Source organism: Gaeumannomyces tritici (genome assembly GCF_000145635.1).
Source record: "Gaeumannomyces tritici R3-111a-1 unplaced genomic scaffold supercont2.5, whole genome shotgun sequence".
Classification (NCBI taxonomy): domain Eukaryota; kingdom Fungi; phylum Ascomycota; class Sordariomycetes; order Magnaporthales; family Magnaporthaceae; genus Gaeumannomyces; species Gaeumannomyces tritici.
Window position 1 is genome coordinate 2,456,732 of NW_008804549.1, and position 21,267 is coordinate 2,477,998.

A 21,267-nucleotide genomic window follows, 5' to 3' on the forward strand; every position below is an offset into this window, starting at 1 on the left:
AGAGGCCAGGCAGTATGGCATCTTGATACTCCGCCGACTTGTGAAAGGCGACACTCGAGAGAGATTACCATGCTTGCCCGTCGGGACGAAATGCTTGGTTCACAGCCAAAAGCGGAAGCAAGATACCTCCCTTGCCATCATCCATCCGCTTCTCCGCACCTCCGCACACGCCCCCCCTCCATCGCCAGCCTCGATGCCACCATGACATGCAGGCCTCGCTGCGATAGGAGCACCTTATTAGCCCCCACCCCTGTCGTGTCTGCCCAACCTCCATCCAAGAGCTGCTCTTCCCCCCTAGTAGAAGCGAAACCGGCCGTTGGAGAGCGAGGCCCGCATGTTACCCTTGGGAGGTTTCCCCAGACCTCCCTAAGATCCTTTGGGGGACCGACCGCTCCGTGACGGCAGCGGAGGCTGGTGGGTGGTGGGCACCTCCTCTCGCGTGGGAAGGCCCCACGGAGTTCGAGATCGGCTGGGATGCAACCTAAAGCGGTGCCAGGATCGAGAGCTCTGCGTCGATACCCCTATTTACCCCGAGTCCGAGCCGGGTTCTCCAACGGCTTAGCGTGGGGTTTTGGTCATGAGCAACAGTCCGCTGTCGGGAGGAACAGCAGCTATATATTTCTCCGCCAGTCCCGGTTGTGTTTCTGGTGGCCCCTACGGCTCGCCTCCATTCTGCCCAACACAGGCGCGGGGAAAAAAAGCGTGTAACTCGCCAAACCCAACTCCGGGTGAAAAAAGTAACAATACTGGCAAGATCAGACACACAGAATTGGTGAAAGATGGCTGGCGGCGGCGGCTCCGGCACGGCGTTTTACGATGCCGCGCTTCAAAAGCGCCAGGCGATGATGGGGGCGAGCGGCGCCCGGGCTCTGCTCAAGAACTTTAGGGTCTTCCGCATCGCCGCCTTTGCCTGCATCGGCGGTGTCCTCTACGGCTACAACCAGGTAACTATCATGGCCCCGATGTGCCAGCATCCAGTCGGCTGCGCCGCCCGCCCGCTCTTCTTGTCGCTGACGCAGCCTAGGGCATGTTCTCGGGGGTCCTGGCCATGCCTTCGTTCCAGGCTCGTGAGTACCCGACCCTTCGCTACCCAGCCTAACCGCATATCGCCGCGACATGTTAATAACCGAGTGTTCCCATTCTGTGGTAGATATGGGCGAGTGGGACCCGGTCGACCCGAACGCAGACCAGTCGAAGAAGGGATGGCTCACGGCCATCCTGGAGCTCGGTGCCTGGATCGGTACCCTTCTGTCTAGCTTCATGGCCGAGATCTTGTCCCGAAAGCACAGCGTCCTGGTTGCCACGGCCGTCTTCATCCTCGGTGTTATAATCCAGGCCACCGCGGTCCAGGCCGGACACGAGGTTATTCTGGCTGGACGGTTTATCACGTTGGTTCCCTCCCTGCTTCTGACATGGGACATCTCACGAATACTAAATCCCGACTCTTGATACAACAGGGGTATGGGCGTCGGAAGCTTGGCCATGATCATTCCCATCTACAACTCCGAGGTCGCTCCCCCCGAGGTCCGCGGCGCGCTGGTTGCCACGCAGCAGCTTTCCATCTGCTTCGGCATCATGGTCAGCTTCTGGATTGACTAGTGAGTACTACAGCTACATGCATGTCCCTTGTGTGTCCATGGTCGCGTAGCTAACCATGGGGCCCAACCAACCAAGCGGCACCAACTTCATCGGAGGCACCGAGCTCGGCCATCAACAAGACGCCGCCTGGCTGACCCCCACGACGCTCCAGCTCGCGCCGGCCGTGGTCCTCTTCGTCGGCATGATCTTCATGCCCTTCTCCCCGCGCTGGCTCGTGCACCACGGGCGCGAGGAGGAGGCGCGCAAGGTGCTCTCGCACCTGCGCGAGCTGCCGTCGGACCACGAGCTCGTGGAGCTCGAGTTCCTCGAGATCAAGGCGCAGTCGCTGTTCGAGAAGCGCACCATCGCCGAGCACTTCCCGCACCTGTCGGAGCCGACGGCGTGGAACACGTGGAAGATCCAGTGGGTCGCCATCGGCAAGCTGTTCCAGAGCCGGGCCATGTTCAAGCGCGTCATCGTCGCGACCGTCACCATGTTCTTCCAGCAGTGGACGGGCATCAACGCGGTGCTGTACTACGCGCCCACCATCTTCAACCAGCTCGGGCTCGACAGCACCACCATCTCGCTGCTCGCCACGGGCGTCGTCGGCATCGTCATGCTGCTCGCCACCATACCCGCCGTGCTCTGGATCGACCGCGTGGGGCGCAAGCCCGTGCTCACCGTGGGCGCCATCGGGATGGGGACGTGCCACATCATCATCGCCATCATCCTCGCCAAGAACATCGGCCGCTTCTCGGAGCAGGTCGCGGCCGGGTGGGCTGCGGTGGTCATGGTCTGGCTATTTGTCATTCACTTTGGGTATTCTTGGGGTCCATGCGCCTGGATCATCATCGCCGAGATCTGGCCCCTGAGCTCCCGGCCATATGGCGTGGCGCTGGGGGCTTCGAGCAACTGGATGTAAGTCGCGTCGTCTCTGCAGATGTGTCTCGCAGAGTTTTGTGACTAACACCTGCTCTATACAGGAACAACTTCATTGTCGGCCAGGTGACTCCTATCATGCTGCAAAGCATCACGTACGGCACATATCTGATTTTTGGCATCCTGACATTCATGGGCGCTGGATTCATCTGGTTCTTCGTGCCCGAGACAAAGCGGCTCACGCTCGAGGAGATGGTGAGTACTTGGGCGCATAGCTTGCGCTTCAAACCAACCAACACCCTATATGCGTCAATTTTGTATTATACCTCAAAGTTGGATTCTAACCATATTTTCTACCACAGGACATCATCTTCGGTTCTCAAGGAACGGCCCAGGCCGACATTGAGCGCATGGACGAAATCAACCGCGAGATTGGTCTCACGGCCCTCCTCCAGGGAGAGACGGGTGCCGGCAGCAGCGACCACGGTGTGGACGTCAAGGAAAAGATGGAGAAGACCGAGGCTCGGGTCTAGAGGGAGCCCATATGGGGGGTGTGCGATCCTGGGTGCTGGTGTCTTGAGATTTGCTGTGAGAATACTTGGAGTTGGGTGATGGCCGAACTATTCCTGTATCCCCAAAATCTAACCACCCATCTTCGAGATGGCTTTGGTGTCATTCATCCATCGCATGCGGCTGTCTCGCGACCAGGACAGGATGAGCTTCACATCGTATTGAGCCTTTCAGTTCTGCCAAGAGCTGGACGTAACCTCTGGGTGGGGGTACTGAAGGAATGCTTCCCTCTCAACATGACGCGCGCACTTTCAGGAATCATACACGTCCAACATTTTCTACACGCTAGTCGTCCAACCTATCGTAAAACCAGGACATTTTGAACAGATCTATTGACGTGAATGCGACGCTCAAATGTCATTATGTTTTTCTCTACACTACCATCTCAACCCATTACCGAATGAGGGAGCCAGATGGAGGGCAAGGCGAAGCTTATGCCTTGATTGCGTTTCCTTTCCTTTTCCGTTCTTCCCTTTGTCCCTCCCTTCAACAACAATCACGTCGGGCCCGGTCGCGAATGGGCTGCCATTTTTATTTGGCCATTCCAGTCGCCTTGGGTCAAATTGGCAAAGGGATCGCATCCTCTTCCAAATTTCTGCCCCAGTGCTCTCTTGCTGTCGCCAATGGATACTACCGGATCTTTGGTGACAGCCAATGTCAATGTCAACTTGCATTTGTCCTAATCCTCTAATGCCGAACTCGGCCACCATTGCTTGGTTTGCTCGCGTCCTCTTCTCCTCTGACCCTTGCCTCTTTGTAGTATCTTGTGGGAGCTTATGGTCACGGACACCTCGAGTATCCTGAACGTTGTCCTAGATCAAGAGTTGCGTATTTTCTATTGATGCCACATTCACCCGAGTGAGAGGGCACTACCTTGCTTGTCGCCATCTCAGATCACTTGCTCAGAGAGGCCGTTTGCAGCCAGGGACATTTGTTTGTCCTCTAGGGCTGGGCTCAGTTGCGGCCCTCCCGGGGGCACCGCCATTGTCCCTATCCCGGATAGGGATGCAGAGTGAAAAAGGGGCGGCAACGGGGTGGTAGGGGAACGCCGGGAATGCAGGCACACAACGTCCAATCTCTCCCTAGGAATGGTGGGAGTTCTCCCAGTCGACTAGCCGCAAGCCTCCCTACGACGCCATCAAGTGTATCCATTCCATCACGTCTTTGTTTGTGTCTGACGCGCCTGGACGCAAACATCCCTCTTCTGATTGCCCTTGGCTCATGTTTCCTCTTCACCCCCTTTCTCATTTCGATTTCCTTTCTCGCGTCTTCCCCGTTTTATCCTCATCCTGCCACACCCTGAGGGTTGAGGGTGAGGCTGTCTTTGGTCGTTAGTGAGAACATATCGAAGCTATATCCTTGGTTACGAAATCACAGAATGTCCCTAAAGTCCATCTTTGGCGGGGGGCCCGCGGCCAGCGCAGACGCGACGCCCGCCCCAAACGAGACGGAAGAGGCGGCGCCAGCGCCTCCCCAGCCCGTCCCCGACAAGCGAGCCGAGATCAAGGCGCGGTGGAGGCTCGGGGTATCCTGCAGCGACAAGGAGTTCCAGAGCAAGGTCGACGAGTTCACGGCCATGTTCAAGGGGAGGCACCCGCTGCCGCTCGACGAGGTGCTGGACGAGCACTTCACGGAGCACGAGAAGGCCATGTTCACGCGCGCGCCCAAGGACTCGGAGCTCGAGCGGCTGCAGCGCGGCTACAGCCGCAAGTACCACAGGCTGCTCCGCAGCGCGCGGTTCTGCGGCGCCAAGGTGGCGACGCCGGGCGAGGCCAGGGCCACCAAGCTCGCCATGCTGTACTTTGGCCTCCCCGTGTCGCCCTGGGACAGCATGGAGGTCGACCGCGAGCCCCCCAGCGACAGCGAGGACGAGTACGTCGGGGAACGCGAGCCGTCGGGCGCGCTGCGGTGGCTGAACGCGTACACCAAGCGCACCTACGGCATGCCTGTCGATCGCAGTAGGTTTGGTTTTTTTTGTGGTGTTCTTTCCTGTACTAGCGTGTTGGCCACAGTATTCTAACACTGGAACAGATGCGTTGGACCCCAAATGCGAAGAGTACTACGCGCCCATGGGCACCAACTCCTGCCGCGTCAAAGGTGATGGCTGGTTTTGGCACTTCAAGAAGGACATGGCATCTCTGCGCGGCGGCGGCTCGTATCAGGTTGCCAGCGACTCGGAAGATGAGCCTGTACAGCCGACGGGCCCATTCTGGCGGCTTCACGGACGTCGGGGCCAGGTTGTGTTCCACGATCTGGACTCGTTTCGCCTTGCCGTAGACCGGCTGCTGGGACTCCGCCAACGCGGCGGCTTTGAAGTCCTTCTAATCGTGCGCGACGACACCAAGCTGCGGAGCACGCCCGACTATCAGAAGTTCACAACCGAGACAGAGGACGAAGATGGCATCTTCGTGGACTACATCAAACGCTTGGATCCGGGGGCAAACAGACGCACCTACTACCTGACCCTGCCCGACATGGATTACCCCAAGCCGCCCCAGTGGATACCCGACAAGAACGACAGGAATATCGTGAGAGTGAGGCGGGAGGGCGACGTCAGCGGCGAGGTCGCCTACCTCAACATAGTGCCGTTTGCGAACCGGCACTTTGCCCTCAACCCGGAGCTTGGGTCCGAGCAGTTCACGTCGTACCTCTGCGACGTGGCCAAGCTCCTCATCCCCGGCACGACGTCGGGCGGCCAGAGCGTCGTCCACAGAACCGTCCAGGTGCGCGCGGGCAACTTCACGGCCAACAGCGTCGGCGGCCTCAACCTCACCGCGGATATCCTCGGCCTCCTCCACCAGCACGCGACGGGCGCCGCCGACGCGGAGCTGACCATCAGCTGCCCGGAGCCGCAGAAGGACGGCCGGCGGAACTGGCGCATCTACATCCCCGGCGTGTGCGTGCCCGACCAGAGCCTCGCGAGCTTCGCCTTCAACCCGCGCAAGGCCAGGGGGAGGCTGGCCGACACCCTGCGCAGGCTCCTGGGGTCCGTCATGGGCGCCGACTACGACAAGATCAGCCACGTGGAGATCTTCTGCCCCGGCGAGCGCATGCTGCGGACCCTCGACAGGGACGAGCCGGGCCCCTTCGACTTTGACATCGGCCGGCAGGACGCCGGCGTGGACGAGACCCTGGAAACGTCGGTCTCCTTCACCGGCCTCATGGAGGAGAAGCGCCCGCAGAACAGGGCCTTTATGGGCGTCCGGCCCGTGTTCGAGGAGTACACGGCGATCATGCGGGGCAGGGGAGGAACGTTCAGCGAGCGCGGCCGACCTAGCTTCAAGTTCGCCACCCCGTCCAAGCGGTGGTCGGGCTGCACGCTGGAGGAGTTTCGGGAGCTGGTGCTCGACAACAGCCTTTGCCCCGAAGACACCAACCCGAACAACAGCGACATCTACATCAGCCAAGTCCAGCCCGGCGTCGTCCAGGAGCCCGACTCGGAGAACTGCGTGGCCGGGTCGCGCAACCCCATCCTCATACGTCACGACATGGACGAAGGGAACTGGGCCGTCATAACGCGTCTCATCGTCTCAAGAACGCTCTACGTGCAGAGGGCGACCCCAGCGACCGAGGGCGATCTGGAGGACCAGGAAGCAGCGCCGTATGGCTTCTCAAACAGGATGTGGAACTCTGGTACGCAGCGCGACGGACTATTCCCCCCGATCCAGCCTATCGGGCGAGGACTGGTCGGCCCAGCCCGCTCCGACAACGGAACCAAAGCCCAGGGAGCCACGCGCAAGGCGGCCTGGGCTGCAGAGGCGGAGATGCTCAAGGACCAGCCCGAGCCGGCGTTCCTCCGGCGGCCGCCCACCTACTCCACCAAGTACCCCCTCTCGCAGGCGGAGCGCGACGCGGCGGCGCGCAAGGCGTACTTTCCCGGCCCCATCTCCGTCTACGAGCAGTCCGGGCCGCGGCTCCCGCAGCCCGGGCCGCCGGTCGAGCAGTTCCTGAACACGGGGCCGAGCGTACCATCGATCAGCCGGTCCATGATGACGGCGACAGAGCAGCGGCAGCTGTCCAACGCCTTCGTCAAGATGCGCAACATCGCCGTCGGCCGCGAGTACGCGTGCCCATTCAGGGGCTGCGAGGAGACCTTCCGGGTCGGCGACACGGACGCCATCCACGCGCACGCCGAAAGGTGCCACGCGGTCGAGAAGTGCAACTTTTGCGACGAGCGCCTGTACCGGCACTGGGACGCCGAGCAGCGGCACCGCCACTTCGCCCTCAAGCACGCGGACCTGTTCACAAAGGGGTGGTACGGGGACGTGGACAGGACGGCCGGGCTGGGCCTCGTCTTCGACCAGGGCTACTGCGCGGACCGCGAGCGGGCCTACAACTTTTGCCCGCGCTGCGGCCGCGACCACCGCGTGCTCGGCCGGCACGCCGACCGCGTGCGGCACGACAACACGTGCAACTACATGATGGACTACCCCGAGGACCGGCCCTTCTGCTTCTGCGACGACTGCACGGCGTCCACGACGACGCCGCACCCGGCCAGGAGCTGCTGCGGCCGCGAGGCGCGCCGCACCTTCGACTTTTGCGAAGGGTGCGGCGACGCCAACCCGGACGGCGGCTGCCCGCACCCGGCGTCCAAGTGCACCGCCAAGGACTCGCGCCACGTGGGCAGGGCCCCCTACTGCAGCAAGTGCGGGCTCGCCCTGGCGCCCTACAGCAAGGGGTACCGGGACACGCACGCGCTCTCCTGCCGGGGCTTCAACGGGACCCCGGACGCCTTCTGCCCCTGGTGCGGCGTGGCGGCCAGCCACTCGAGGCGGGACTGGCTGGCACATCTGGGCGGCTGCGCCAAGAACACGGGCGGCCACGAGGGGCCCGTGGACCTGGCCTCGGGCAGGCCGTGGGACGCGCTGCTGGTTCACGTCGACAGGCGCGCGTACGACTCCTGCTACCTCGCCGGCAAGCCCAAGTCCCCCTGGTGCTGGACCTGCGGCGCCGACATCATACCCCACACCGGCCAGGGCCACTGGGACCACTTTGCAACGGAGCACCCCGGCAAGGGCCTGGAAGATTGCCCCTACTGCGACGAGGTGGTGCCGTTCGCGTCGCTTGGCTGGGGCAACGACGAGAGGGGCACCGCCAAGAAGATTGCGCACCTGCAGCACCACATCGAGTGGGCCAGGGATGTGTTTGACGAGATCAAAATCTACGGCGAGGGTCACCACGCCTACCTCGGAGGGATGGACGACCTGATCGACAGGAAGTATGGGACTTCCGGAAAGGCCGACACCAGCGACCAGCCCGAGACTCGTGTAGGAGATACATCTCGGGCCAGGGGACAAGGCACGCGCAAAAAAGCGGCGGCCAAGAATGCCGACAGTAAGTCAAGTCCACCGGCTACGAAATCCAGTCGTGATCAGCGACAAGATTCGTTCCGTCTACTTCGTTTGCTGACCCATGCCTCCCCTGTCTTTGCACGCGCAGCCCTTCCACCGATCAAAATCATCCCAGCCCCGGGGGAGGGGGATCTCCCCGGCGGACGTCAACATGCGGTCCCCCGCCAAGGCGGCCCGCGGAGGTCGCGGCGGCGCCCGCGGCGGACGGGCCGCGGCTGCGGCCACAGGTCGGGCCACGGCGCCGCCCGCAAAGGCCAAGGCCAAGGCCAAAGCGAAGAGCAAGCCCGCAGTCACCGTCGTCAACTATGGCAGCGAGGACGAGGAGCTCTTCGGGACCTCGTCCGAGGAGGACGACGGCCCGCACCCGGAATTTCCGGACGACGACGGCGACTACGGGATGAGCGAGCCGGGCGAGAAGGCGGCGGCGGCCAGGCGGCACGGGCCAGCCGACCCGAGCTACAAGCCGCGCAAGCCGTCCGACTGGGACGACCCGGAGCTCATCAAGGAGGCCGTCTTCGACCCGCCCGTCGAGGGCAGCCCGGGCCTGCCCGCCGTCGCGGCCGGCGACTGGACCGCCGGGCCCGTCGACGACAAGGCCCCGCCGCCCGCGAGCCCGACGGTAAAGCGGAAGCGCGCCCCCGCCGCTGCTGCTGCTGCTGCCGCCGGCGACCCGCCCGCTGCGGCCAAGGCCACGCCGGCGGCCAAGAAGCGCAAGGCCGCCGAGGCGGCGCCGGGGAAGACGCCGGCTGCCAAGAAGGTGACGACGACCACGGCCAAGAAGGCGGCGGCTAAAAAGACGGTGGCGACGCCTGCCGCTAAAAAGGCGGCGGCAACACCCGCGGCCAAGAAGGTGGCGGCAACACCTGCGCCCGAGAAGGAAGCGGCGACGCCTGCGACCAAGAAGGCGGAGCCGACGCCCGTGACGGTCGTCAAGGCGGCGACGAGGAAGCTAATGGCCGGCACCGCTCCCCAACCGCCGGCCCTAGGAGTACCGGCGGCTCAGCGGACGACACGGTCGACTAGCCGGGCGCTGTCTGAGGCTGCGTCGTCAGACGCACAGTGATGGGCTTATGTGGGTGGAGTGCTTGATGGTGTTTTTTTTTTGGTCTGGAGGAGTTGGTGTCTATTTTCTTTGCGTCGTATTGTTTCTCTTTGTTCTGTCTTTCCCCGTTTGGCTTTCCTATGCAGCCCCGCCATCTCGTTGGTGACAGATGTCACACATCTCATCGCCATGGACAATCATGGATAAACGGCTGTCTCCTATGTACTCGTGTTTTCACGCATGTTTCTGTTCGGTCCCTAGGTAGCACACTCTTTCTGCTGTAGTTTAGTGGTTAATGTCTATCGTGTTGAGGATCTGTTGGCCGATACGAGATGCAGAGACAAGCCCGTTGCGCACCGCCGTGCTTGCTTCTTTATCATTCGCAGAATGCAACCTTCCCATAGTGTCACCGAACGTCGTACGTGGTGCATGCCGAGAGGCAGCGATCAAGACTGGTGTCGGTTGTCGGTCGCGGGTTTCTGCCCGAGGGCCTCGATCCAGGGGGTTCTCCGAGAATCTTTCTTGGGAGCGGACGCCGACGGGGAAATTGAACCCTTGCTAGCCGGAGTGAGAACCCTTGTGGCAGCCAGTCGGAAAATTGTGCCCTCAATGCCGACAAGCATCGACCTTTGACATGGTTGGGGCCTCTTGACCGCCGGGAGCCGTCGACAGCCGCACCGAGTTACAGGGGGCCATGGGTCTGGGGCCTGCCCTGTTGGTCAGATGATGGGCCTGTACCAGGATCGGACTGCGCAGGGCCGGCTGCGATACGTAACCAAAAACAGAAAGGACCAAGCCGTTTGTCTCGTTTGGCGGGAGCAGCAGCCTCGAGGTCGTCTGACCTGATCTGTGTCCTTGGGGACTGCACTGGCTTGCACTGACAAGAAGATGCGAGCCAATCTCATTCGGAGCGGTGTGTTTGGAGGTGGCGCTGCGTGTTTGTGTTGGACATGTTCTGTCTCGCTCCTTTGATTGATACTAGGAAGCTGTGACGTATTTTGTTCATGTTTTCCAACGGCAACTTGCGTCCATCTCGACGTGAATCGTCCCTCTTGACTGTCACAATTCTCCTGCCTGCTCTCTCTCTTTTCCTTAGATTATTTGCTCTGCATCTGTGAGACCAATTGGGCTGTCTTTATCCACAGCATTCCCATCTCAGCCAGCATCTATTCCAGATTCCAGATTCCAGATTCCAGGCTCACTGTGGCCCCACTTGGTGATGCCTCCACAGTAAAGACGGCCGTCGAAAATCCAAGGCCGCGCCGACGAGAACGACAGCCGCCACCGTGAGTCAGCCTCTTCTACCAAGCTGGGCACACACGCTCCTTCCAACTGCGTGAAGCGTAGCTTTTATTCATGCCCTACCACTTCTGTCTCCGCCCACGGGCCTCTTTTCCTAACATGAACCCTCCATCTCCAGCAAGTGTCACCAGACATCGGCCACCATGTTAGCCCGAGCTTCCACCCGCGCCGTTGCTAGCATACCACGAAGCCTACGATGCGCCCGCTCGCGACCTCTCCCGCCATTAGCTCGACACCCAGCGCGACAATCCTTCTTTACTCGGCCGCAGATTCGTGCCGCCTCGACCACATCCCGCTCGTCGCCACCTCTCTCAGATAACGGCCATGACACAAGCGAATCACAAAGACATGGGGCCAATGGGGGCCGCAAGAGAACCACGCTTCTCGCGGGAGCTACAGGCGCGTCACTGCTCGCCGCAATAGCAGCCGTGACGCAGTCAGACTTCTCCAGCAATCAAACAAAACAGTCAGACGGTCAGAACCAAGATGCCTCGGCCGATGGGAGAGATCCGTCACTGCCCCGGCACCGCCTCGCCGATATCCGTGCGGATCACGGTCCGGGCTCAGACAGGCCCTGGGTCACGTACCAAGACAAAGTCTACGACATAACGGACTGGGTGGGCGCCCACCCAGGCGGCGACGTGATCCTGCGCGCCGCCGGCGCTAGCATCGAGCCATACTGGGACATCTTTACCATCCACAAAGCCCCGCACGTGCGCGAGATCCTCGACCAGTACCTGGTTGGCCTCATCGCCATGGAGGACCTGGACCGCGCCACCGGCCTCCCCGCCGCCGAGGCGGTCGAGGACCCCTTCGCCACGGACCCGGCCCGCGACCCGCGCCTGATCACGCACACGGCCAAGCCGCGCAACGCCGAGCCGCCCGCGTCGGAGCTCGCCGGCGAGTTCGTCACGCCCGCCGAGCTCTTCTACGTCCGCAACCACATGTGGGTCCCGCCCGTCGAGGCCGCCGCCGCGGGCCGCCACGCCCTCACCATCGAGCTGCCGTCGGGCGAGGAGCGCGTCTATACGCTCGAGGAGCTGCGGTCCCGCTTCCGCGTCCACCGCGTCACGGCCGCCCTCCAGTGCAGCGGCAACCGGCGCAGCGACATGACGGCCTCGGCCAACGCCACCAACGGCCTCCAGTGGGGGGTGGGTGCCATCTCCAACGCCGAGTGGGAGGGCGTGCGGCTCGCCGACGTGCTCCTCGACGCCGGGCTCTCGCCGACCTCGAGATGCCCAACCGCGGTCGCTGCCAAAACCGGAAAAGACGACAACGACAACGACAATGACGGCGACGACGACAACCGCGAGATGCACGTGCAGTTCTCCGCCCTCGAGGCCTACGGCGCCTCCATCCCGCTCTCCACGGCGCTCGACCCGCGCGCCGACGTGCTGCTGGCCTTTGGCATGAACGGCCGGCCCCTCCCGCCGGACCACGGGTTCCCCCTGAGGGCCATCGTGCCCGGCCACGTGGCGGCGCGGTCGGTCAAGTGGCTGAGCAGGATCGCCATCGCCGACGAGGAGTCGACGAGCCAGTGGCAGCGCCGCGACTACAAGTGCTTCGGCCCCAACGAAGGGTCCAGCCCGGACTGGGACCGCTACCCGGCCATCCAGGAGATGCCCATCACCAGCGCCGTCACGGGAATCTGGGTCGGCGGCTGCGTGCGCGAGGCCGGCAAAAAGGCCCGCTGGATGCTGCGCCGCACCGACGAGCACCGCGCCGCGCCAGGCGTGCGCGACCTGTCCGGGTGGCGTCGCGAGCACCACCTGGATCAGCCGCCGCCGCAAACAGCTAAGTCCTCGCCGGTGGATGCCGCACCCGCAACCGCGACTGCCGCCGACGACGAAACGGTACCCGTGGCGCTGATGGGGTACGCGTACTCGGGCGGCGGCAAGGCCATCATCCGCGTCGACGTCAGCGTCGACGGCGGCCGCACCTGGGACCAGGCCGAGCTGCTCGACGACTGCGGGCCCGACGGCAAGGGCTGCCGGGGCTCCAAGGCGTGGGCCTGGAGGCGGTGGCGCTACGTCGGCAACCTGCCCGAATTTGCCGGCGCCGCGGCGGCGGCGACCAAGGGGCAAGACGGCGACGACAAGACGGGCAGCAGCAATAGCAGCAAGTGCACAACGGTGCTCGTCAAGGCCACCGACTCGGCCTACAACACGCAGCCCGAGAACCACACGGGCATCTACAACGTGCGCGGCAACCTCGCCACGGCTTGGCACCGGGTCTTGGTGTGCCCCTCGTGCACCAAGACGTCCGACGGCCGCACCGCGTGGCGCACCGGCAGCGGGGTGTTTGGGGCCGGCTTCGCAAAGGGTCGGTGCCTCGAGGGCGCCCCGGCCGAGGGGACGGTCGACAAGAAGAGGATGCCATGAGGGCGAGATGCTGAGGGGATTATAGAGGTGAAGAGATGACCATGGGCCTACCGAACTAATGGTTACTGCAGTGCTTTTTTCTTCCTTTTTTTTTATCCTTGGTGCGTCTAGACTAGAGTTTGCGTGTCGAGACCTTAATGATCCTTTCCCACACAACCTTGATCTCCACGTTATTGAGCGCTTCTTTTTCAACATTTCAGGCAGTCGGGGAGCATCGGGAGGCGGCGTTTTTGATATCCAGATTTAGAGCTTAGAATGCCGAAGCTTTCAACAAGACAAAGTATGCCGGCTGCCAGTGATGCACATGTGGCCACGCAACAGAGCAGAGAAACCGAAAGCCAGTGTCACGCAGGTGGTAAAAAATTAAAAATTGTTGTATTCCTGGCCTATGGCCAGGTCCATGTCCAAAATAATATAGACACGGGTCGAAGGGTAGGACAAAGGAAATAATCGTAAGGTATGCCCGTATATGCATATCGAGTTTTTCGTTTCTTTGTTTATTTCCTCCCCTCTCGTTTTCTCATTTCCCCCTACATTATGATATCCGTCTCCTCAAGGGAATATGAACCGGGCGTCCTCCTTGCTCGACTTGCGGCTCCACTGGTGCCTGAGCGGGTCGCCCTTGCGGTTCCGCTCCTGGTACAGGGCCTCGATGATGGTCTTGTACATGAAGACGCCGGCGCCGTTGTAGACGATGCTGTGGTCGCTGTCGGTGTGGGCCTGGAAGTGCAGCTTGGAGGGGGGCACGCGCTCGCCCACGAGCAGGTCGACGAGCGCGGCCGTGTTCTGGTAGTGCACGTTGTCGTCGCCCGTGCCGTGGAAGATCCACGACCCGCCCTTGATGTTCTTGAACCCGGCCGTCCTGCGCACCGCCGTCGAGTTGTAGCCGGCGCCGTTGGTCTGCGGCGTCTTCATGTAGCGCTCCGTGTACATGGAGTCGTAGAAGCGCCAGTCGGTCACGGGCGCGCCCATGAGCGAGGCCGTGTAGACGCCCGAGTCGAGCTCCACCACTTTGGCGCCCAGGAAGCCGCCGTACGAGTGGCCGAAGAAGGCGACGTGCTCGGCGTCGACGTACGCAAAACGCTCGCCGATGGCGCGCGCCGCAAACACCTGGTCCTCGGCCTCGAGCGTGCCCAGGCGGCCGGCGACGGCGGAGCGGAAGGCGCGCCCCCTGAAGCCGGTGCCGCGGTTGTCGACCGTGTACGTGATGTACTCGAGCTCCGGGTCCGAGGCCACGTAGGCCTTCCAGTTGAGGGGCGAGAAGCGCTTCTGCACCTCCTGCGCGTTGGGCCCGCCGTAGGGGATGAAGATGGCCGGGTACTTCTTGGCCGGGTCGAAGTTTGCCGGCAGGCGCTGCATCACGTTGAGGCTGTAGCCGCCGCCCGCCGGGTTCTCGAGCTCAAAGTAGGTGATGTTGGGGAGCTTGTACTCCTGCAGCCGGTCCCAGAGCGCGCGGTTGTCGGTGATGACGCGCAGCGGCTCGGTCGAGTTGATCGAGTACAGCTCCTGGTACGGCACGTCCGGGCCTGAGTAGGTGCGGATGTAGTAGGAGCCGCCCGACGAGAAGGAGGCGGTCCACCAGGCCGGGACCGTGTCGTCAACGAGCGCCTTCTTCTCGCCCGTCGCGTACGAGACCGAGTACAGGTGGCTCTCGGTGCTGTGGCGCTCCGTCGACGCGTAGTAGATGAGCTGGCGGGCCGTGTCGACCTTGAGGATGGCGCGCACCTCCCACTTGCCCGACGTGAGCGCCACGGCGGCGCCGCCCTTGGTCGGATGCAGGTACAGGTGGTTCCAGCCCGACTCGTCCGAGAGGTCGACGTAGTAGGACTGGTTGCACGAGCCGTGGAGCGGGCCGACGTACGTGATGGCCTGCTGCAGCTCCAGCCAGCCGTCGCTGCCGTCGCGCTCGCGCACCATCTTTTGCGTGAAGGCGGGCACGTCGACGACGACGAGCTTCTCCTTGTCCTGCACGCGGTTGTAGGCGCGGTAGAGCACGCTGGCGTGCTTGCCCGTCAGCCACGCCACCTCGCCGATGATGAGGTCCTCGGCCGGGAAGGCGTCGACGGCGATCGGGGTGCGCTTCTCGTCGGCCACCGACAGCAGGCTGAAGGCCACCTTTGGGTTGGTGGTGCCAACCTTGGGGTAGCGCAGCTCCAGCTCGCGCGGGTACTCGGGGGCGTACTTCTGGCCGTCCATGTAGTACTGCACCCGGTACCTCTGCACGCCCGTCTCGTCGATGCTGAGGAAGGCGATGTACTGGCCGTCGGGCGAGAACCACAGCGACTTGCGGCCGCCAAAGATCTCCTCCTCGTACACCCAGTCGGGCACGCCGTGGAACTTGTCGGGCCCGCCGTCGGACGTGATCTGCGAGATTTTGCCCCCCTTGTTGAGGTACAGGTTGTTGCCGCGCACAAAGGCGATGGCGTCGCCCGCCGGCGCGAGCTCGGCGTACTGCACGTCGCCGGCCTGGTCGGGAACCACGGGCGAGAGCTGCTTCGAGGCCACGTCGAGCACAAAGTAGTTTGCCGTGTACGAGTGGCGGTAGACCTTTGTGCGGTCGGCCGCGAACAGCACCTTCTTAAGGTCCTGGCGCACCCAGTACTCGTACATGTTGGGCGGGAACAGGTTGGCCGCCACAAAGGTCTCGCTACTGCCCGTGGCGATGTTCTCAAACACCAGGCCCGCGCCCGTCTCGGTGATGTACTGGCCGTCGGAGCCGCCACCCGTCGCGATCCACTGCACGCCCCTGGACGAGGCGCCGAACTTGGGCGACAGCACCGTGTCGTTGTACGTCAGGATCTTGTCGCCGTTGCCGAGCGGCTGGTGCGGCTGCCGCGGCGGGTCGATGGCGGTGGCCGAGAGGGCCAGCGCCGCCACGAGCAGGGAGGTGGCGAGCGACCTCATCGTGCCTAGAGCCTACAGGACGAAGATGAGGGGGTGGTGGTGGTGGTGGTGGTGAGGGGGAGGACGAGGAGGACGAGGAGGAGCAGGGGAAAGACGGCCTATGCTCCAGCGACCAACAACAGACGAGGGAGGCGGGCACTTCGGCGAAGGCACGCACGACTCGCTGGACCGACTGTTCCTGGAAGACAGACGTGGGGAGCAGGCCGAGTGAGCTGCTGTCCTACCTACCTGCCTGTTTATGTACCTTTCCCGCACGCCGCTGTCCCCGCCAACTCGGCCTCTTGGCAAGACGCCAATATCCAGGTTCCAGTCCTTGGTCGCACCACCCCGTCCATCTCCCCAGCGCGGCGCATATCTGTGCTGCCGGGCCCTCCCCCGTCGCCCCCTTTGGAGCTTCCTCTTCGAAGCTGGCCCGCCTCCTCTTTGGCCCAGCGCCGAGAGGTTCAGAGATGACGCGTGCCAGAAGGCAATTTGCATGGCCGCTTGGCGCACTTATCGCACCGCCCTCGCCCTCGAGCCCATTGGCCCACGACCCCCTCGGTCCCCGCTTCTCCGACCCGCGCTGCAAGACGACAAGTCCCGAAGCGGAAGGTTGCAAAGAAAAAGGTGGAGGGGGCCCCTTGCAGGCCTGCAGGCACAATCCACCGGCGGGAAAATGGAGACTGACGGAGTCGGGCAGGTCGCGGCCTTGCTTGCGGGTGTGTGGACTGGGCTGAATCGGCCGTGGCATGTCCTGGGTTCCATTTTGCTCTGGTCTACTACACAGTAGTAATCCTCGCGCCCTCAAATGTCGGGTGCTGCAATCAATTGACCCCAAATCGGTGTGGCTGTCACTCACGGCCGCCGTTACTGACCCACTCCAGCTCGGGACATCAAGCCGAGGAATGAAACGTCGACAGTCGCCCCAACGAAAATAAACGCTGGGCTGGCTGCGTTTCCCAGAACCCTGGGCGGAACCACACGTGGATGACGGTGACGCCATCCTGTCTCGAGCTCACGTGGCTGACATGTGCTGCCGCCTGCTGGCTCGTTCAAGCGGCTGAACAACCAGGCAGTCTCTCTAGCACACTAGCCCTGATATAAATGGCCAAATCAAACAGGCAAGGCGGTTCATCACCTCAACTTTGGAGGGCTCGCGAAACCCAGTCTTTCCCGAAAAGTCCGTTGGTGCTTTTTCTTTTGTCAGCATACCCATTTGAAGAGCCCTGTCCCGTAGACGCCAAAGTTGTACCCCCAGATACCTAACCAAGAGGACGCAACGAAAGGTATCTCAAACCCGCCAAGCGCTGCAGAATTAACAGCAAGAGAAGATAAGGAAAGCGAGTAGACACCAACACATTCTTGTAAACAGTACTGGTCAAACAGGAGACTCGTGCTCCCCCCAAACTGCAACAGCGAGCTAGCAAGGAAGCGAATGGACGAAAGGACGGAAGAATGGAAAAGAAGCAGAGGGAGAAAAAAACGTCGGATGGAGCGTGGACGCCAGAGGTTGAACGAGAAAGCGTCGAAGCAATTAAAAGTGATAGATGGCTCCAGCTTCAAATGAAATCAGATCAGACCACCCATGCCGCCCATACAACACGCGCACCGCATGAGTATGGCTCGTCGGCGAGGTTTGGTACGCAAGTTCCGTCCAACTTCCCAACGTCGCCCATCACTAGCGGCTATTCCTCTGCACCAGTAGACGAACATTGTCCACCATTCCTTCGATGAGTTCCGAGTAGTTGTGTGGCGAGTTGCTCATCAGCAGGTCGCCCTGTTTCAGCACCAGGCCAGCGTTGAGCTCGATTTCGAGCTCGTGCTCTCTCTTAGTCTGAGCCTTGTTCTGTATTCACCCGTCAATGTCAGCGCTCCTGCTCTAGTTGGTCCAAACGTGTTCAAGCCAACTCACCGCTATGCCGATGATCTTTTGCGTCACCTGCGTCAGATCGATTTGATACGGTCCCTGTTCGTAGCTTAGTCGGTCCTTTTCTCGGTCTGGCGCCCTCGCCGGGTCATGAGTTCCGATCTCCTCAATCTCGCTCGCCGGCCCATCCCACGGCATTTCTAGGTTGACGCTGATTCTGCAGTCCATAGAATGCCTTGGGAAGTGGATGCTTAAGTCGGCAACACGTGCCTTCATTATCTGCCGCTTGGCCACCAAGACAGTGCTTCCATCCGCTGCTCGCTGCCGCTCGTATGTCACGCGCACTTTGAGTGAACGCCTGCCCTGAGCGTGGTTGTAGTGCCTCATGACGGACGGCAGGCGACCCTCGAGCTCCCGCGGCAGCTCAAAGAACCTGTCCACTTCCCTGTTGTGCTTGTAAGTGATCTCGACCCGGCTGCCCGCCGCCGCGATGGGAGGGCGGGTTCGGCTGACGGCATCGTTGAGGAAACCGTTGTATGCTTTGTGTTGCTCCTGCGGTACAAATCTTCACATTAGCTTGGGCTACTCGATCCTTGAACATGCGTGTTCATAGACAGTAGGACCTGCGCCGCGCTGTGGAGTGATCGCTTACCTCAGTCATGCTGCTTTTGAATGCAATGTGGCCGCTCTCCCTAAGCACACATTCGGTCTCGACTGGAAGATCGAACCGATCGTTGGTGTCCTTGTTGATACACTGACCTAGCTTCGCCTCGATTTCGAACTCGATACCGCGGGAGAGTATTTCTCTCTTGTGCTCGTTGTTGATAACGTTGAGGAATATGAAGTCCGCAACCATCCTGACCATCTCCTCTTGGGGGCGTTTGCTGGTGATGGTGGGCTCCCACGGACCCAAGGTTAAGCACGGGTTTGGAGCGGCGCTTGTCGGTGGGGCCGGAGGTCCAGGTGCTGGTTGGGCACGGGTGGCTGTGGGAGAGGCGTGTCCGCTGGTGGTGTCGCGTCTCTGTGCTGGCTCGCGCTTCAGACCGTTGACCTGAGCCGGAGGCTGGCTCACGACCTTTTTGCGAATCTCAAAGTTCGGATTCTTGAGTTCGGCCTCCTTGGACCGGATGCTACGCGCCCACATGGGCACCTCGGCGTGTCGTTTCGCATGTTTGCGCTGTGTAGTAGGCGATGCTGAAGACCGAGCGTTGTCGGCTCGAGAACCGTTGCGGTCTACGAATGGCGCCGGCCGAGCCTCTTGATGGGCAATCTCGTCGGGTGCCAGGTCTCTGTCGTCCATCTTTCGCTTGCCGGGAGTGATGGCGCGCTCACGGCCTTGCTCCACGGGGCCTGGCGCAGATGCAGTCATTGTTTTGGATGCTGGCATCTGGCGAGGATCCGAATCGTGGATTGAGGTCGAGGTTGATGTGGGCCCAACACTGCTCTGAACGCTCATGTTGCGTGTCTTTGGGCTTATGCTCTGGCTGTGCTCGCGCTCGCTGCGCGACAGGGAGCGCCGGTGCACGTCCACGTCGTGACCAGAATGGCTCGCTGGTGGCTTTGGAATGATCGGCGGGGCCTGTTGCGGTGGTGACGTGTGCGGCTGTAGATGGGGAGGTATTGGAGGCGCGAAATTCCCGGCCGAGGACAGACGTTGTTGATACGGGCTTGAAGGAGGCGGGTAGCTCGCGTTGGACGAGGTGCGTGGAGGGCCAGGCGCCAACGGTGGTCCTATCGGAGTTGGAGGATTAGAGCCCTGGTGGCTGTTGTAGTACTCGTGCTGGGACTGAGGCTGACTGTGAGGCTGCTGGGATTGAGTGTGAGTTGGTGGTGGTTGATGGTGCGCCATGACGGGGCTGCCCGGATATGGTGCACCATATTGGTGCTGGCTGTGCGCAGAAGTTGGAGTGGGCGTGGAGTGGGTCGACTGCGAGCGCTGGTGCAAAGCTGGATGCGGACCTCCAGGGGTACCGACTGGGGGCGTCTGAGGCACTGGCCCCGTGTGCATGTACGGGGGGTGCCCGGGCTGTTGACCTCCTATCGCGTGCGGACCCGGACCTGGAGACGGCTGCGAGAAGCTGTCGGAACGCTGAGGATAAGTGCCGGCCGGGGGATACTGGTGGAGCTGCACGGGGCTGTTCGGCGCGCCATGTCCTGGTGTTGGGGGAAAGGGGTAACCAGCAGGGCCCGGGCCTCCTGGCGTGCCGATCGAGGTGTGCCTACCAGCGTATGGAGAGCCAGCGCCGGGCATCGAGCCCATGCTGGGCGAGCGGGCATCGGGGCCCATCGGCGGCGGCGCTGGTCTGGGAGCGCCGTAGGGGGCCTGCATCGATTGTTGAGGGTGGTACGAGACAGGCGATGTCGCGTAGGGCTGGCCGCCGCCGGGGGGTTGCGCGTGTGGTGGCGGCGGCTGGCCGTAGCCGTCGTGCGACGGCTGCCTGACGGGCGACGGGTGCGGTGGATTGGCGTAGTCGCGGAACGAGTGCGGCGGCGCAATCTGGATCGGCGTCGACGGGTGGCGCGCGTGCTGGGGAGGGGGTCGGGCCGGCTGCGTGGGCGACACAGTCGCGGCCGCCCCGGCATCCGTGTTTAGCATTCGCCCGAGATCCATCGCGGCGGTTGTTGCGGCCTCTCCTGGCCAGGCCTCTCCCGGCCCCCTGGTCTGGCTTCTATCCGTCGTCGGTGGGCGGCGCGCTGTCGTGGTCGCGGTGCGTTGTCGGGCGGCGAGAATGGCATCCAGGGGCTGGTCGTGTTGTGCTCCAGCGCGGGTCGCGTGCGGCTTCAATGACGGAGCTGTGTTGGATATCGGCCTTGTTTGCCAGATCGGTCCCCAAAGTTTTGGGCACCCTGGAACGCACAACAGAAGCCAGGAAGCACGGTCGGTTGACTCTGTCGCGCAGGATCCCCCTCAGCGACTGCGAGTCATGTGATGGCACACGTGTCGCGCCGTTGTCTTATCTGCGCTGCGCTGATGATGGCCGGTTGCGGCAGAGACGAGTGCCTAGGACGAGGAATGTTTGCGGACGGATTGTGTCAAGCTTTGCGTGTGCGCAGCAGCATCGCCAGAAGCGCTTTCATTCGATTCTCAGCACCTGCTGCATCCGTCATTTTTTGCGCCTGGGCTGCAAACGGAGAGCTTCAGGGCCTAGCCGCTTTAGGACAGCAGACCCACACCAGCACGTGAGCCTTCTCTTGTTTGCAATCGCAGCACGTCACAATCTGCCAGCCTTGGCGTCGGGGCTGGGGAGATTCGCGAGACGCGGGCGCTAGGTGGAAACGGACAAGAAGACGCGTGTCGAAAAGTAATGGACCAACAAGCCAACCGTAAATGTGGACAGATGCCTTGGTAGTGAGGTATCTATTCAGTAGAAGGAACACACTAGACACGACGATGTTTTCCTATGTCCCCCTAGA

General features: G+C 62.1%; 6 protein-coding genes across 6 annotated transcripts; 4 read left to right on the forward strand and 2 right to left on the reverse strand.

Moving 5' to 3' along the window:
- The first annotated feature begins 608 nt into the window (after window positions 1-608).
- On the forward strand, window positions 609-3,176 carry GGTG_09820 (high-affinity glucose transporter). Its single transcript, XM_009227679.1, has 7 exons — window positions 609-944; window positions 1,025-1,067; window positions 1,151-1,388; window positions 1,458-1,598; window positions 1,675-2,496; window positions 2,562-2,712; window positions 2,820-3,176. The coding sequence occupies exons 1-7, from the start codon at window positions 780-782 to the stop codon at window positions 2,988-2,990; spliced, it is 1,731 nt and encodes a 576-aa protein (XP_009225943.1). The 5' UTR covers window positions 609-779; the 3' UTR covers window positions 2,991-3,176.
- A 1,229-nt stretch (window positions 3,177-4,405) lies between these two features.
- GGTG_09821 (hypothetical protein) lies at window positions 4,406-9,441 on the forward strand (the record flags this gene model as incomplete). The annotated part of the gene is made up of 3 exons (XM_009227680.1): window positions 4,406-4,985; window positions 5,059-8,294; window positions 8,467-9,441. The coding sequence occupies 3 exons, from the start codon at window positions 4,406-4,408 to the stop codon at window positions 9,439-9,441; spliced, it is 4,791 nt and encodes a 1,596-aa protein (XP_009225944.1).
- A 772-nt stretch (window positions 9,442-10,213) lies between these two features.
- GGTG_09822 (sulfite oxidase) lies at window positions 10,214-13,571 on the forward strand. Its single transcript, XM_009227681.1, has one exon. The coding sequence runs from the start codon at window positions 10,866-10,868 to the stop codon at window positions 13,101-13,103; it is 2,238 nt and encodes a 745-aa protein (XP_009225945.1). The 5' UTR covers window positions 10,214-10,865; the 3' UTR covers window positions 13,104-13,571.
- On the reverse strand, window positions 13,170-16,007 carry GGTG_09823 (seprase; the record flags this gene model as incomplete). Its single annotated transcript, XM_009227682.1, has 1 exon — window positions 13,170-16,007. The coding sequence occupies one exon, from the start codon at window positions 16,005-16,007 to the stop codon at window positions 13,656-13,658; it is 2,352 nt and encodes a 783-aa protein (XP_009225946.1). The 3' UTR covers window positions 13,170-13,655.
- A 475-nt stretch (window positions 16,008-16,482) lies between these two features.
- Window positions 16,483-16,895, forward strand: GGTG_09824 (hypothetical protein; the record flags this gene model as incomplete). Its single annotated transcript, XM_009227683.1, has 2 exons — window positions 16,483-16,705; window positions 16,885-16,895. 2 exons carry the CDS (start codon window positions 16,483-16,485, stop codon window positions 16,893-16,895), a joined length of 234 nt encoding a protein of 77 aa, XP_009225947.1.
- A 769-nt stretch (window positions 16,896-17,664) lies between these two features.
- GGTG_09825 (hypothetical protein) lies at window positions 17,665-20,961 on the reverse strand (the record flags this gene model as incomplete). Its single annotated transcript, XM_009227684.1, has 4 exons — window positions 17,665-17,832; window positions 17,899-18,405; window positions 18,506-20,646; window positions 20,946-20,961. 4 exons carry the CDS (start codon window positions 20,959-20,961, stop codon window positions 17,665-17,667), a joined length of 2,832 nt encoding a protein of 943 aa, XP_009225948.1.
- Between the last annotated feature and the right edge of the window lie 306 nt (window positions 20,962-21,267).

What these genes read in the sequence shown, in the direction of transcription:
- GGTG_09820 (XM_009227679.1), top strand. Translation starts at nt 780, where the DNA reads ATGGCTGGCGGCGGCGGCTCCGGCACGGCGTTTTACGATGCCGCGCTT. An exon ending in CATGCCTTCGTTCCAGGCTC is followed by an intron (nt 1,068 to 1,150) that starts GTGAGTACCCGA and finishes ATTCTGTGGTAG; the next exon opens with ATATGGGCGAGTGGGACCCG. An exon ending in GGCTCACGCTCGAGGAGATG is followed by an intron (nt 2,713 to 2,819) that starts GTGAGTACTTGG and finishes TTTCTACCACAG; the next exon opens with GACATCATCTTCGGTTCTCA.
- GGTG_09822 (XM_009227681.1), top strand. Translation starts at nt 10,866, where the DNA reads ATGTTAGCCCGAGCTTCCACCCGCGCCGTTGCTAGCATACCACGAAGC.